The 15,187-nt window shown below is 52.1% G+C and overlaps 1 protein-coding gene across 4 annotated transcripts in view; it reads left to right on the top strand.

Moving 5' to 3' along the window:
- Positions 1–15,187, top strand: part of cog7 (component of oligomeric golgi complex 7) — a 75,943-nt gene that overhangs the window by 2,723 nt on the left and 58,033 nt on the right. For 2 of the 4 annotated variants that reach the window (XM_038820469.1, XM_038820467.1), the window contains exon 2: positions 9,882–10,117. In XM_038820469.1, coding sequence (XP_038676397.1) covers positions 9,952–10,117 — 166 coding nt within the window. In that variant the 5' untranslated portion in view covers positions 9,882–9,951. Of the gene's footprint in view, positions 1–9,878; positions 10,118–15,187 lie in introns of all 4 variants that reach the window. The other 2 variants (XM_038820468.1, XM_038820466.1) reach the window with 1 other exon arrangement.

Below are 15,187 nucleotides of genomic sequence, written 5' to 3'. Positions count from 1 at the left end.
GGAGGGATGGCCAGCGCAAGGGAGGGTGACCGCAAGGGACTGATGTGCCATCCAGTGGGTCAGCATAGGGGGAGTGCTGCGCCGAGAGGCTGGCCGACGCAAGGGAACGCCATGCCAGCAGGCGGGTCAGCATCGGGGAGTGTTGAGCCATGAGGCTGGTCAGCGCGAGGAAGCGTTGTGCCATCAGGCGGGTCAGCACAGAGGGAGCTCCGTGTTTTCTGGAGGGTCAGCACAGAGGGAGCGGCGAGTCGTAAGGAGGGTCAGTGCGGAGGGAGGGTCAGCGCAGTGCCATCAGGTGGGTCAGCACGGAGGGAGCGGCGAGTCGTAAGGAGGGTCAGTGCGGAGGGAGGGTCAGCCAAGTGCCATCAGGTGGGTCAGCACAGAGGGAGCGCCGCGCTGTGAGGTGTGTCAGAGCGAAGGAGCGCTGTGCCATCAGGCGGGTCAGCACAGAGGGAGAGCCACGCTGTCAGGATGGTCATCTTTCGGTGAGACATTAAACCAAAGTGCCCAACTGCTCTCTTTTTTTTCAAATTTAGAGTACCCAATTCATTTTTTCCAATTAAATCTGTTTACCTCTGCCTTCAATAAATTCAATGACCATTCTCCTGCAATGCCTCTCTATCGTTGTCCATTGGGATCGCACTCACTTGGTTGCGTACAAACAAAAGAATTCTGAAGGAGTAGGCCATTTGACTATTCACTAATATTAATGTTAATGAGATTGTGGCCTCAACTCAACATTCCTGTCTACCTCTATATCCTTTCACTCCCTAATTAGTCAAGGATATACTTAAATGTACTTAATATATAAATGATCAAATGGTGGAGCAGGCTTGAGGAGCCAAATGGTCTACTGCTCTTAAGATCTTAAGATAAACCAGGGGCTGGGTTTAGTCAGGGGCTGGTTTAGCACACTGGGCGAAATTGCTGGCTTCTAAAGCAGGCCAGCTGCACGGTTCGATTCTCGTACCAGCCTCCCCGGACAGGCGCCGGAATGTGGCGAGTAGGGGCTTTTCACAGTAACTTCATTGAAGTAACTTCATTGAAGCCTACTTGTGACAATAAGCAACTTTATCTTTATCTTTTATGTATGTTCCTATTCGCCAATCTTGTACAGGCTGGTTTTTGGTTGGCAATAGAATGTGTTCCAGGAAACTATCCTGAAAACGCTGTCAACTCATCATCCAGGTTACCTTTGTCAATCTGATTTGTTCTATTTGTAGATTGAAATCGCCCATGATAGGGCAGCACGGTGGCGCAGTAATTAGCACTGCTGCCTCACGGCGCCAAGATCCCAGGTTTGATCCCGGCCCTGGGTCATTGTCCGTGTGGAGTTTGCACATTATCCCCTTGTCCGCGTGGGTCTCACCCCGCCAACCCAAAAATGTGTCTGTTTCAATGCAAGGAGTGTTAGGAATAAGGGAGATGAACTTAGAGCATGGATCAGTATTTGGAACTGCGATGTTGTGACCATTATGGAGACATGGATTTCACGGGCAGGAATGGTTGTTAGATGTTCCGTGGTGTAGACGTTTTCAGAAGAATAGGGAGGGAAGTAAAAGAGGAGGGGGAGTGGCACTGTTAATTAGGGAATGCATCACAGCTGCATAAATGGAGGTAGTTGAGGAGGGCTTGTCTACTGAGTCAGTATGGATGGAAGTCAGAAACACGAAAGGAGCAGTCACTTTATTTGGAGTTTTCTATAGACCCCCCAATAGCAGCAGAGAGATAGAGGAACAGATTGGGCTGCAGATCTTAGAAAGGTGCAGAACTAACAGAGTTGTTGTCATGGGTGACTTCAACTTCCCTAATGCTGAGGAACCTCCTTACTGCAAATGGTTTAGATGGAGCAGATTTTGCCAGGTGTGTCCAGGAAGGATTCCTGACTCAATATGCAGATAGGCCGACTAGGGGGGAGGCCATATTGGACTTGGTGCTTGGCAACAAACCAGGCCAGGTGTCAAATGTCTCGGTGGGAGAGCATTTCGGTGACAGTGACCACAACTCCTTGCCCTTTACCATAGTCACGGAGAGGGCTAGGAACAGACAGTATGGGAAGGTATTTAACTGGGGGAGGGTAAATTATACTGCTATTAGACAGGAGCTGAGGAGCATAAAGTGGGAACAATTGTTCTTGGGGAAGTGCATAACAGTAATGTGGGGGTTGTTTAAGGAGCTCTTGCTGCGAGTGCTGAATAGTTTTGTCCCACTGAGACGAGGAAGGAATGGTAAGGTGAAGGAGCTTTGGATGACAAGAGAAGTGGAGCTTCTAGTCGAGAGGAAGTTGGAAGCTTGCGTAAAGTTGAAGAAGCAAGGATCTGGCACAGCTCTAGAAGGTTACAAGGTAGCCAGGAAGGAACTCAAAAATGGACTGAGGAGAGCTAGAAGGGGGCATGAAAAAGCCCTGGCGGGAAGGATTAGGGAAAACCCCAAGGTGTTCTACACTTAATTTGAGAAATAAGAGAATGATCAGAGTGAGAGTAGGGCGATCAGGGACAGTGGAGGGGACTTGTGCCTAGAGTCTGAGGAGATGGGGGAGGCCCTAAATGAATATTTTGCTTCAGTATTCACTAGAGAGAGGGACCTTGTTGCTCATGATAACAGTGTCAACCAGGTTAATAGACTTGATATTAAGAAGGAGGATGTGCTGGAAATTTTGAAAAGCATCAGGATAGATAAGTCCCCTGGGCCTGACGGGATATACCCAAGGTTACTACGGGAACTGAGAGAGGAGATCGCTGCGCCGTTGGCAATGATCTTTGCGTCCTCATTCTCCACTGGAGTAGTATCGGATGATTGGAGGGAGGCGAATGTTGTTTCCCTGTTCAAGAAAGGGAATAGGGAAATCCCTGGTATTTACAGACTCATCAATCTTACGTCTGTGGTGAGCAAAATATTGGAAAGGATTCTGAGAGATAGGATTTATGATTATTTGGAAAAACATAGTTCGATTAAAGATAGCATGACTTTGTGAGGGTGGGGTCATACCTCAAGCCTCATTGAATTCTTTGACGATGTGACGAGATACATTGATGAAGGTCGGGCAGTGGATGTGGTGTATATGGATTTTGGTAAGGTATCTGATAAGGTTCCTCATCGTAGGCTCATTCAGAAAGTTAGGGGGCATGGGATACAGGGAAATTTGGCTGTCTGGATACAGAATTGGCTGGACGAAAGAAGACAACAAGTGGTAGTGGATGGAAAGTATTCCACCTGGAGGTCGGTGACCAGTGGTGTCCCGCAGGGATCTGTTTTGGGACCTTTGCTCTTTGTGGTTTTTATAAATGACTTGGATGAGGAAGTGGAAGGGTGGATTAGTAAGTTTGCCGATGTCATGAAGGTTGGGGGAGTTGTAGATTGTGTCGAAGGCTATTGCAGGTTACAACAGGACATTGACAGGATGCAGAGCTGGACTGAGAAGTGGCAGATGGAGTTCAACCTAGATAAATGTGAAGTGATTCATCTTGGAAGGTCGAATTTGAGTGCTGAATACAGGGTTAAAGGTGGTTCTTGGAAGAGTGGTGGAACAGAGGGATCTTGGGGTCCACATACATAGATCCCTCAAAGGTTGATAGGATTGTTAAGAAGGCATATGGTGTGTTGGCTTTCATTAACAGGGGGATTGAGTTTAAGAGCCGCAAGGTTTTGCTGCAGCTTTATAAAACCCTAGTTAGACCACACTTGGAATATTATGTTCAGTTCTGGCGCCTCATTATAGGAAGGATGTGGATGTTTTGGAGAGGGTACAGAGGAGATTTACCAGGATGCTGCCTGGAGGGCATTTCTTAGAAAGATTGAGGGAGCTAGGGCTTTTCACAGTGGAGCAGAGAAGGAAGAGAGGTGACTTGATAGAGGTGTACAAGGTGATGAGAGGCATGGATAGAATGGATAGCCAGAGACTTTTCCCCAGGGCGGAAATGGCTGTCACGAGGGGACATAATTTTAAGGTGATTGGAGGAAGGTATAGTGTAGATCTCAGTGGTAGGTTCTTTACACAGAGAGTGGTGGGTGCATGGAATGCACTGCCAGTGGAGGTGGTGGAGTCAGAGTCATTAGGGACTTTTAAGCGACTCTTGGACAGGCGCATGTACAGCAGTAAATTGAAGGAGTGTAGGTTAGGTTGATCTTCGATTAGTATAAATGGTCAGCACAACATCGTGGGCCGAAGGACCCGTACTGTTCTATGTGCAGGGTAGGTGGATTGACCACACTAAATTGCCCGTTAATTGGAAAAAATGAATTGGGTACTCTAAATTTTTTTTAAAAAAGAAATTGCCCATGATTATTGCCATATCATTCTCACAAGCTCCCATCTTTCCCTCCTGTATAACCTATCCTACAGTGTGGTTACTTTTGGGGAATTATAAACCACCCCACAAATGGCTTCCTACCTTTACTATTTCTTCTCTGTAGCCAAACTGATTCTACACCTTGATCTCCAGAACTAAGGGCATCTCCCTCTATTGCACCAATATCACCCTTGATTCACTGCACCTTCACCTGGCTTCCTGTCCTTATGAAGTGTCATGTACCCTTAAATCTTCACGTCCTGGTGTTTGTCACTCTATAGCCATGTCTCTGTAATGTACATATTTATTTCTATTTGTGTTGTCAATTTATCTGCTTCATTATGAATGCAACATACATTCAGATGCAGAGCCCATGGGCGCGATTCTTCGCTCCCACGACGGGTGGGAGAATCGCGGGAGGGCCCCACCCCGACAAATTTCACCCCCCCCCCCCCCGCGATCCCCCCCCCCCCCCCCAGCTCGGAAGAATCAGCGCGCACCGTTCTTCACGGCAAACGGCGATTCTCCGACCCGGATGGGCCGAGTGGCCTGCCGTTCGCGACCGTTTCACGACGGCGGCAACCACACCTGGTCGCTGCCGTCGTGAAACGGGGGAGATATGCCTGTTTGGGGCTTGTGGGGGGAGTACAGGGGAAAGAGCACCACGACTGTGCTCAGGAGGGGATAGGCCCACGATCGGTGTCCACCAATCGTCGGGCCGGCGTCCAAATCGGACGCACTATTTCTAAGATCTTGCGGGGCGGCTGAGGGGAAAGACGGCCACCGCGCATGCGTGGGTTCGTGCTGTCAGCGTCATGACATCAGCCGCGCATGCGCAGGTTGGCCGGCTCCAACCTGCGCATGCGCGGCTGACGTCAATAGGCGCGCCGGCCGCGTCATTCTTGGCGCGACGCCCCTGCGGCCGAGAGTTACGGAGCACCGCTCCTAGCCCCACCGGGAGGGGAGAATAGGGGGCGAGGAGCGGCCTCCGAGGTCGTCGTGGAACTCATCTGAGTTCATGACAGCCCTCCCGATTTTTCCCGGGAGCGGAGAATTCCGCCCTTTATTTCTGTCTTTTTACTATTATTGTAATCAGTATCCTTACCTGCTGATGCATACTTAGGTCTGTCCCTTCCTGCCACACTCTGATCATCATTTCCCTTATTGCTCCCTTGCCTGCTCCCTTGCCGTCTCTATTTATCACATTTTGCTAAACTTAATCCTTCATCCCGCTACATAGTTTAAAACCCTCTCTTCTACCCTAGTTATATGACTTGGCAGAACACTGGGCTCAGCACGGTTCAGGTGAAGAACGTCTCAATTGTACAGCTCACACTGTCCCCAGTACTGGTTGCATTGCCCATGAATTGATATCCAATTTTCCCACACCAGTCTTTGAGCCATCCATTTAATTTTCTGATCTTATTTATCCTATGCCAATTTGCTCATGGCTCAGTTAGCAATCCAAAGATTATTACCTTTGATGGTCTGCTTTTTAGTTTAGCCCCTAGCTGCTTATACTCCCTCAGCAGAGGCTCTTTCCTCGTTCTTCCTATGTCATTGGTACTGATGTGGAGCATGATCACTAGACAAGCTACCTCCCACTGCAAGATTTTCTTGAGCCCAGAGCAGATGTCCTAAACCTAGGCAACACAATTCTCTGTACTTTCACTCTTGGCTAAAGAGAATTGTATCTATCCCCTGGTTATGCTGTCCCCTGCTGCCATTATTTATTTATTTACATCACAAATGAAAATCCCCAAAGCCTAGCGCCTCATTTGCTGAGTTTATGGTGATCAGTCCACCACTTAGTCTGCAGAGAGGCCATTTCTCGGTAATGTGCAGCCCAGTTAGTGTGTTTCCACAAGTGCATAGGGGTTTGTTCTGAGGCCCCAGCAGTGAAGGTTAGCCAGGGGACCCTGGCCTCCTGTACTTGGTAAGGGCCACTCTTACCATGTGATAGATGGAGTTTGTCAGAAGCAACTTGTTAATGAGTTCCTCAGTTTCCCATTCCTTGATCCAGAGGATATCTGTTAGTAGATCTCGGTCAGGAAGGGTCCTCCATAGGGGACACTGAGACGGAAGGTAGGCACTGGGTGGGTTGGACAGGTCATCATGCAGTGATGGGTGGGGTGAGGTATGGATGGTTTCAACCAGCTTGTGGGCTTTGGTCAGTCAATGATGTGTCAGGGGAGTAATGTTTACAAGGACAGGAAGCCAGGGAAGGGGTGTTGAATGGGGAGTTCCAGTTATGATGTGCATTATTGCATTCAATTGAGTGTCAGCAAGATGTGTGTAAGACAGGTGCACAGTACTGTGCTGCGGCGTATGATGGTGAAAGTGATGGTGTCCAGAGTGTTGGCCAGCAGCTCTCCATGTAGATCCAGCAAGCTTGGTTAGTCGTTGTATCTGGTTTTGACCTTTGCTGCTGTTTACTTCAAGTGTTCCTGGAAGGACAGAGTCCTGTATAGAGTCACTTCCAAGTATGTTGGGTTGAGATCGTGCTTTAGTCTCTTGCCATCCGTGTAGATATGCAATTTGTGTTTGGCACTGACATTGTGGAAGTGGAATATACTGGATATAGTTTTAGGGGGATTTAATGTGAGACACTATATGCTGCAATGGCCCATCAACTTTGTAACATCTTTGTTCTGGGTCTAGTCCAGAGTGCTGAAGGATGGAGCTTGGGTGGCTCAACAGATGTCATCAGTGCAGCTGAACTCGCGGGGAGTGGTTGTTGGAAAGTCATTTGCATATATGTTGAAAAGGATTGGGGCTAGCACTGAGCTTAGTGGTAGTCCATTGGCCTGACATCTCCATGAACTTCTCCCGTGCTCAAGGTGAACTGTGAATAATCTGTTGTGAAGGAGTGTCCCGACCTCAGGTTGGAAGCATTTTGAACAGCTTTAAGAGCAGACCAGTGTGCCACGCTGTATCATAGGCAGCTGCGAGGTCTAGTAGCACCATGCCTGTCTTCAATGTAGGTGATGAGTGCAAGAACTTGATCACGTGCTCTGCCCCTGACGGACAGCAGCTTGGTTGATATTAAGGACAGTCTCTACTTCTGGAGATATGCATTGCAGGATAAGTTGCTCAAATATCCTAAAACACACAGAAAGTAGTGGAATCGATGAATATCTGGCCACCAATGTGAGATCTTTTCCAGGTTTTGGAATGGCAATGATTTTTTTCTTTGTGTCACCTTGGGAGTAAGATTGGGTTGACGATTCTTTGAAACTGAGTCAACACGGGCACAAGTTGTTTCAGGCATTCTGGTGGGGTGTTGTCATGTCCTGCTGCTTTGCTAAGTTTAAGGTCCCTCGATGCTTTCTCCTGTTCTGTGATCTTCAAGGATTGGTGCTGCGATCTTCTACATGTTGCTAGCATTGTTTTTTCTATTGTAGGCAATTTGTTTTATTTTCTTTCCTACTATGTCCTTGCTACATGGAGCATATGACTGGAACTTGGTTCAGGGTGACTGATGGGCGATGTAATGTAGACCCTGCAGTCCACGCCTTCACCCATACAGTTTGTAAGAACTTCAAGCCAGTTGGAGAATTGCAGAGGCTGAAGCTCCACAATTTGTACCTTCACAATCTCCTTAACTGATCTCACTTGCAATCACAGCCTCCTATCTCTGACCACTGACCAAATCAGATGACCCTACCCTTAGGGGTATGACGGCCTAATGGAACAAAGTATCTGCGGAATTCCACCCAGGATGCATCACAGTGTCTGCAGCTCGGACCTCAGCTCTCCTGAGGCCGCAGGCACTTACTACAGATGTGTTTGCCCTGGATCACACTGGTGTCTAGAAGCTCCCACATTCTGCACTCGCTTCACATCACCTGCCCTGCCATCTTTATTTTAGATTAACTCTATATTTATTTTTCTTAACTTGTAATTAATAAACCCTACTACTCCAATTAAGCTATATTACTGCCAGTAACATTTACTAATCAAACCTTAAAATTACTAATAAATTGAGTTTGGAAAGACAAATGTGCAAAATACGCACCAACCAATCATTTAGCAATTTCCATGTGGTCCCATTTTTAATTTTTCTTTGAACGCGGTTGGTTCACAGACTGGACTGAACAACCTCTCACTGGATCTCTCCCACTTGCACTCTTTTCAACCTCTTGTACGATCTCTCCCACTCGAGCTCTTTTCAACCCCTTGTACGATCTCTCCTGCTCTTTTCAACCTCTTGTACGATCTCTCCCGCTCGCACTCATTTCAACCTCTTGTACGATCTCTCCCGCTCATTTCAACCTCTTGTACGATCTCTCCCGCTCACACTCTTTTCAACCTCTTGTGCGATCTCTCCTGCTCTTTTCAACCTCTTGTACGATCTCTCCCGCTCTTTTCAACCTTTTGTACGATCTCTCCCGCTCGCACTCATTTCAACCTCTTGTACGATCTCTCCCGCTCATTTCAACCTCTTGTACGATCTCTCCCGCTCACACTCTTTTCAACCTCTTGTACGATCTCTCCTGCTCATTTCAACCTTTTGTACGATCTCTCCTCATTTCAACCTTTTGTACGATCTCTCCTGCTCATTTCAACCGTTTGTACGATCTCTCACACTCGTACTCTTTTCAACCTCTAGTACGATCTCTCCCGCTCATTTCAACCTCTTGTACGATCTCTCCCGCTCGCGCTCTTTTCAAACTCTTGTACGAACTCTCCCCCTCATGCTCTTTTCAACCTTTTGTACGATCTCTCCCGCTCATGCTCTTTTCAACTTCTTGTACGATCTCTCCCACTCGTGCTCTTTTCAACCTCTTGCACAATCTCTCCCACTCACACTTCTTTCACCCTCTTGTACGATCTCTCCCGCTCATTTCAACTTCTTGTACGATCTCTCCCGCTCACACTTCTTTCAACCTCTTGTACGATCTCTCCCGCTCATTTCAACCTTTTGTACGATCTCTCCCACTCACGCTCTTTTCAACCTCTTGTACGATCTCTCACGCTCATTTCAACCTTTTGTACGATCTCTCCCACTCACGCTCTTTTTAACCTTGTGTACAATCTTTCCCGCTCATTTCAACCTCTTGTACGATCTCTCCCGCTCACGCTCTTTCAACCTCTTGAGAGGAATCTAGAACCAGGGGGTACAGTTTCAAAACAAGGGCTTCCCCATTTCAGCAGATGAGGGGGAATTTCTTCTGATCCTTTGGAATTTTCGCCTCCAGACTTGGGAAGGCTGAGTCATTGAATACATTTAATGCTCAGATAGGCAGATTCTTGAACTTTAAGGAAGTCCAGGGTTATGGGGAAAATGGAGTTGAAGCCAAGATCAGATCAGCCGTGATCTTATTGAATGGCAGTGGAACAGGCTTCAGGGGCAGAATGATCTACTCCTGTTGTGTTCCTAAGTTTGGAAATAAAAACATACAGAGCTGAAAACACTCACCAGGTCGGGCAGTATCTGTGAGTAAAGCTGCAAACAACATCAAACTGTTCCACTTTCCTAAATATTTGAGTCGTTGGTTGCTGATTTTTTTTCACTGGCTTGAATTTATCTTTTGAACCACACAGATCTCTTTCCCCACACTGACATATATTTCCTCTTGGACATAGCAGATGATTGGGACTTTGTTGAAGGACGGTTAGTTTCCACAGCGGAGATTTGTCCATTTTTAAAGTGTGAAGAATGGATTTCTCGAAATTCCTGGACAACAACTTTGATGTCAAGGACTGGGTGAATGGGGCTTTCAAGACTGTTCAGGAAGAGGAACCTGGGAAGGTAGACAGTCATGCTGCCACTCTGGTGATGAAGTTGCAGTTGTTCATTCAGGAGGTGAATAATGCTATTGAAGGTACGTGTTGCACATTACCTGGGTGTTTGAGTGTGCAGTGTATAAATATATAAGTTATTACAGGGGGCTCCTGGAGTATCAATATTTACAAGAGGTACCAGGGAATGTGTTACTATTTACTGGAAGACCCAGGAGTGTGTCCCTATTTGCAGGGAGTCACGGGGTTGTGTTGATGTATGTTCAGGGGGCACCCCTGGGAGGGTGCCGGTGTGCGCGGGACCCCCTCTGGGAGAGTGCCGATGTGCGCGGGACCCCCCCAGGAGGGTGCGTGTGGGGGGCCCTGGGTGGGTGCCGGTGTGCGTGGGACCCCCCCTAGGAGGGTGCCGGTGTGCGCGGGAGGGCCCACTGGGAGGGTGCCGGTGTGCGCGGGAGGGCCCACTGGGAGGGTGCCGGTGTGCGCAGGGGGTCCCCCCCGGGAGGGTGCCGGTGTGCGCAGGGGAGGGCCCTCCTGGGAGGGTGCCGGTGTGCGGAGGGGGGCCCCGCTGGGAGGGTGCCGGTTTGCGCAGGGGGTCCCCCCCGGGAGGGTGCCGGTGTGCGCAGGGGAGGGCCCCCCTGGGAGGGTGCCGGTTTGCGGAGGGGGGCCCCGCTGGGAGGGTGCCAGTGTGCGCGGGGGGGCCCCCCTGAGAGGGTGCCGGTGTGTGGAGGGGGGGGGCCCCCTGAGAGGGTGCCGGTGTGTGGAGGGGGGGCCCGCCTGAGAGGGTGCCGATGTGCGGAGGGGGGGCTCTCCTGGGAGGGTGCCGGTGTGCGCGGGACCCCCCCTGGGAGGGTGCCGGTGTGCGCGGGACCCCCCGGGAGGGTGCCGGTGTGCGCAGGGGGACCCCCCTGGGAGGGTGCCGGTGTGCGCAGGGGGCCCCCCTGGGAGGGTGTGCCGGGGGGGGAGGGGGGGGGCCTGGGTGGGTGCCGGTGTGCGCAGGGGTGGCGGGGGGGTGGCCTGGTGTGCGCGGGGGACCCCTGGGAGGGTGCCGATAGTTTTTTTGGGGGAGAGAGGGGGGGCCATGGGAGGGTGCCGGTATTTACAGTGAATCCCCAGGAGTCTGTCAGTAATGGCTGGGGCTTTGTGGGACTTTGCTGGTATTTTGTTATATTCTTTCATGAAATGTGGGTGTTGCTGGCTTGACCAGCAATTGTTGCCCATCCCTAATTGCCCTTGAACGGAATGGCTTACCAGGCCTTTTCATTGGTGCTTGAAAGTCAACCACATTATTGTGAATCTGGAGTCACATTTAGTCCAGACTGGATGAGGGCGGCAGATCTTTTTTCTTAAAAGACATTAGTGAACCAGATGGATTTTTACAACTATCGATGATAGCTTTATAGTCACCGTTAATGAGACTAGTTTTCATTACAGATTTATTAATTTGGGGTGGTACAGCAGTTAGCACTGCTGCCTCACATCACCAGGGACCTGGGTTCAATTCTGGCCTCTGGTCACTGTGTAGAGTTTGCACGTTCTACACGTGCCTGCGTGGGTTTCTTCCGGGTGCCCCAGTTTCGTCCCACAGTCCAAAGATGTGTAGATGGATTAGTCAAGAAACAATACTTTTAAGAGACAAGAAAGAATAAAGATAGGGTGCGGAAAAGGGGGGGGGAAAGAAAAACAAGGGAAGAAGAAAGGGAAGTGGGAGGGAAAAAAATGCCAGAAGAGAGCCAGATCAGAGGGGGAAGGGTCACCAGATACAGACCGGGCAAGGGGCGAGCCAGCTCAGGCGAGCGAAGCGGCGGAACGAAAGCATCGCCGCATCGAAAAGAGCTGGACCAACAGGTGCCCTCTCCCCCGGGGCCAGGGGGGAGCGGGAACTGGAAGGCACACTTTACCGAGGAGCTGAGGGAGCAGTTGCGGGTACTCGAGGCAGAAATAGAGGCCGCAGTGCAGGCAGCAGTGGACAGGGTCATGTCAGGGGTGCAGCAGGCCCTGACCAGACTAGAGGAGAAATTGGATACCCAAGGGGAGAAACTGGAAGACCAGGAGGCGACCATTAAGGAGCTGGAGAAAGCAGCGACTGACGCGAGCGACCGGGTCACGGCCCTGGAGAAGGAGGTGGCGAGACTGGGCGCAACATAGGGGAGCCTGAAGGCAGCGCCGGCTCTAGGGTTGCTGGCGCCCCGGGCAAGCTGAACTTCGGCGCCCTTGGGGAGGGGGGGGGGGGGGGGGGGGGGGGGGGGGCGGACCCGAGGGGGGGTGGGGGGCGGACACGCGGGGGGGCGGACCCGAAGGCGGGGCGGGGGGGCGGACCCGAGAGGGGGGCGGACACGCGGGGGGGGCGGACGTGGGGGGCGGACCCGAAGGGGGGCGGACCCGAGGGCGGGGCGGGTGGGGCGGACCCGAGGGCGGGGGGCGGACCCGAGGGCGGGGTGGGGGGCGGACCCGAGGGGGGGCGGGGGGGACTGAGCGTGGGGGGGGGGGGGGGAACCGAGCCGGGGGGCCGCCCTGGGGGCGGGCGGCCACCGCGCATGCGCTGGTTGGCACCGGCCCAACTGCGCATGCGCGGGTCCCGAGTCTCTGGCGCCCCCGAGCACATGGCGCCCCGGGCGACTGCCCGAGTTGCCGGTGCCTTGAGCCGGCCCTGCCTGAAGGGCAGGGTAGACGACCAGGAAAACCGCTCAAGGAGGCAAAATGTCAGGCTAGTGGGCTAGCCAGAGGGGAGCGAGGGTAGAAACCCCACAGCATACGTGGCTGAGATGCTGGACAACTTAGTGGGGAAGAAAACGTTCCCCACCCCACCGGAAATGGACAGAGCACATCGGTCGCTGTGCCCGAAGCCCAAGGCAGGGGATCAACCGAGAGCAATCATAGCCAAACTGCACCGGTACCGGGATAGGGAGACAATCCTGCGCTGGGCCAAGGAAAATAGAGCTTGTAAATGGGGAGGGCACGCCATCCGAATCTATGAGGATCTTGGGGCAGATATAACTAGGAGACGGGCTGAGTTCAACAGAGCGAAAGCAGCTCTCCACAGGAGCAGAGTGCGTTTTGGTATGCTGTACCCAGCTAAACTCTGGGTCACATACCAAAACAGGGAATATTTCTTTACAGCCCCTGCTGAGGCGAATAGGTTCGTCGAGGAGCACGGGCTGGAAAACAACAAGGGGGGGTAGGGACGAGGGGCCCCTGGCAGCGGGCAACGACACGCCGACGGGGGGGGGGGGGTGGGGAGGGGCAAGGCAATGCCAGCCCCCCACCCTGGCAGGAACACCCAGAACAAAGAACAAACCACTGCCCGAGGGACCACTCCAGGTAGGAGGCCAGGCCCCAGCACGAGGGAACGAGAGTATTGGAGAAGGGAGAGCAGGCGAGAAGGGTGCAGGGTAGGATGGGGGAAGAGCGGGCAGAAAACCGTAGAGGCCAGGCAGGGGAGAAGCGAGACAATAACCCTTGAGAGGGGACTAGCAGGAAAGCTACCGACGGGGGCACACAACAAAGCAGGGCCGCAGCGCGCCCCCAACAGGGGGGAAGGTGCCAGGCAGGGGAGGGGGAGGAACACCCGTCAAAGTCGGGAGAGCAAACGGGGACAGGAATAGGGGATAGAGGAGCAAAGGAGGGGGAGGAGGGAAAGGGAGAGCAGCAGGCAGGGTAGCATGGTGGTTAGCATAAATGCTTCACAGCTCCAGGGTCCCAGGTTCGATTCCCGGCGGGTCACTGTCTGTGCGGAGTCTGCACGTCCTCCCCCTGTGTGCGTGGGTTTCCTCCGGGTGCTCCGGTTTCCTCCCACAGTCCAAAGATGTGCGAGTTAGGTGGATTGGCCATGCTAAATTGCCCGTAGTGACCTAATAAAAGTAAGGTTAAGGGGAGGGTTGTTGGGTTACGGGTATAGGGTGGATACGTGGGTTTGAGTAGGGTGATCATGGCTCGGCACAACATTGAGGGCCGAAGGGCCTGTTCTGTGCTGTACTGTTCTATGTTCTAAGAGACGCACCTGAGGGAGCAGGACCAACTGCGGGTAAGAAAGGGTTGGGTGGGACAAATCTACCATTCCTGTTATGGGACAAGGGCCAGGGGGGGGTGGCGATCCTGATCGGCAAGAGGACAATGTTTAGGGCGACAAAGACAGTTACAGACCCAGGGGGGCGGTATGTCATGGTCAGCGGGGCCCTGGATGGGGCACCGGTAGTTCTAGTCAACAGGTACGCGCCCAACTGGGACGACACGAGTTTCATCAAAAAGACCATGGCAGAAATCCTGGACATAGCGACGCACCGACTAATCATGGAGGGGGGACTTCAACTGTGTACAGGATCCAAAGGCGGACAGATCAAACCCCAAAACGGGGAAAACCTCAAGCATGGCAAGGGAACTCAGCCACTTTATGGAGCAGATGGGAGCAGTGGACCCCTGGAGGTTTGCCCACCCGGGGGAGAAAGAATTCTCCTTCTTCTCCCCAGTACACAACGTGTACACCAGAATTGACTTCTTTGTGGTGGGGAAAACGGTGCTTCCAGGGATAGACAAAGTGGAATACTCCGCAATTGTGATATCAGACCACGCTCCACACTGCATGGACGTGCGGCTAGAGATGGGAAGGGCCCAGCGCCCCACATGGAGGTTGGACGGTGCCTTACTAGCTGACAAGGCCTTCAGCGAAAGGCTAGCGCGGGCCATAGCAGAGTACACGGAGAACAACCGAAACGGGGAGGTCTCACCCTCCACGTTCTGGGAAGCGCTTAAGGCCGTACTAAGAGGGGAAATCATTGCCTTCAAAGCGCAAAGAGATAGGGAGGAAAGGCAGAAGCTGGTCGACTCCATACTGGAGGTAGACCGTAAATACTCCGAGGCCCCGACCGTAGAGCTCCTGGCGGAGAGGAAAGAACTACAAAGGAACTTTGACCTGCTCTCCACCAGGAAAGCAGTGCACCAACTCCGCCAGGCACGCGGGACCCTGTACGAACACGGAGACAAAGCCAGCCGCCTGTTGGCACACCAGCTGAGAAAGCAGGCAGCCACCAGAGAAATTGCGCAAATCAGGGGTACCGGAGGCACGTTGGAAACAGAACCAGAGAGGATTAATAAAACCTTCAAGGCCTTCCACCAAGAGCTGTACTCCTCAGAGCCCCCAACGGAGAAGGCTGGGATGA

Source organism: Scyliorhinus canicula, chromosome 15 (genome assembly GCF_902713615.1).
Source record: "Scyliorhinus canicula chromosome 15, sScyCan1.1, whole genome shotgun sequence".
Lineage (NCBI taxonomy): Eukaryota > Metazoa > Chordata > Chondrichthyes > Carcharhiniformes > Scyliorhinidae > Scyliorhinus > Scyliorhinus canicula.
Note: the sequence above shows the minus strand (reverse complement) of the source record. Positions and strands in the feature narration are given on the sequence as shown.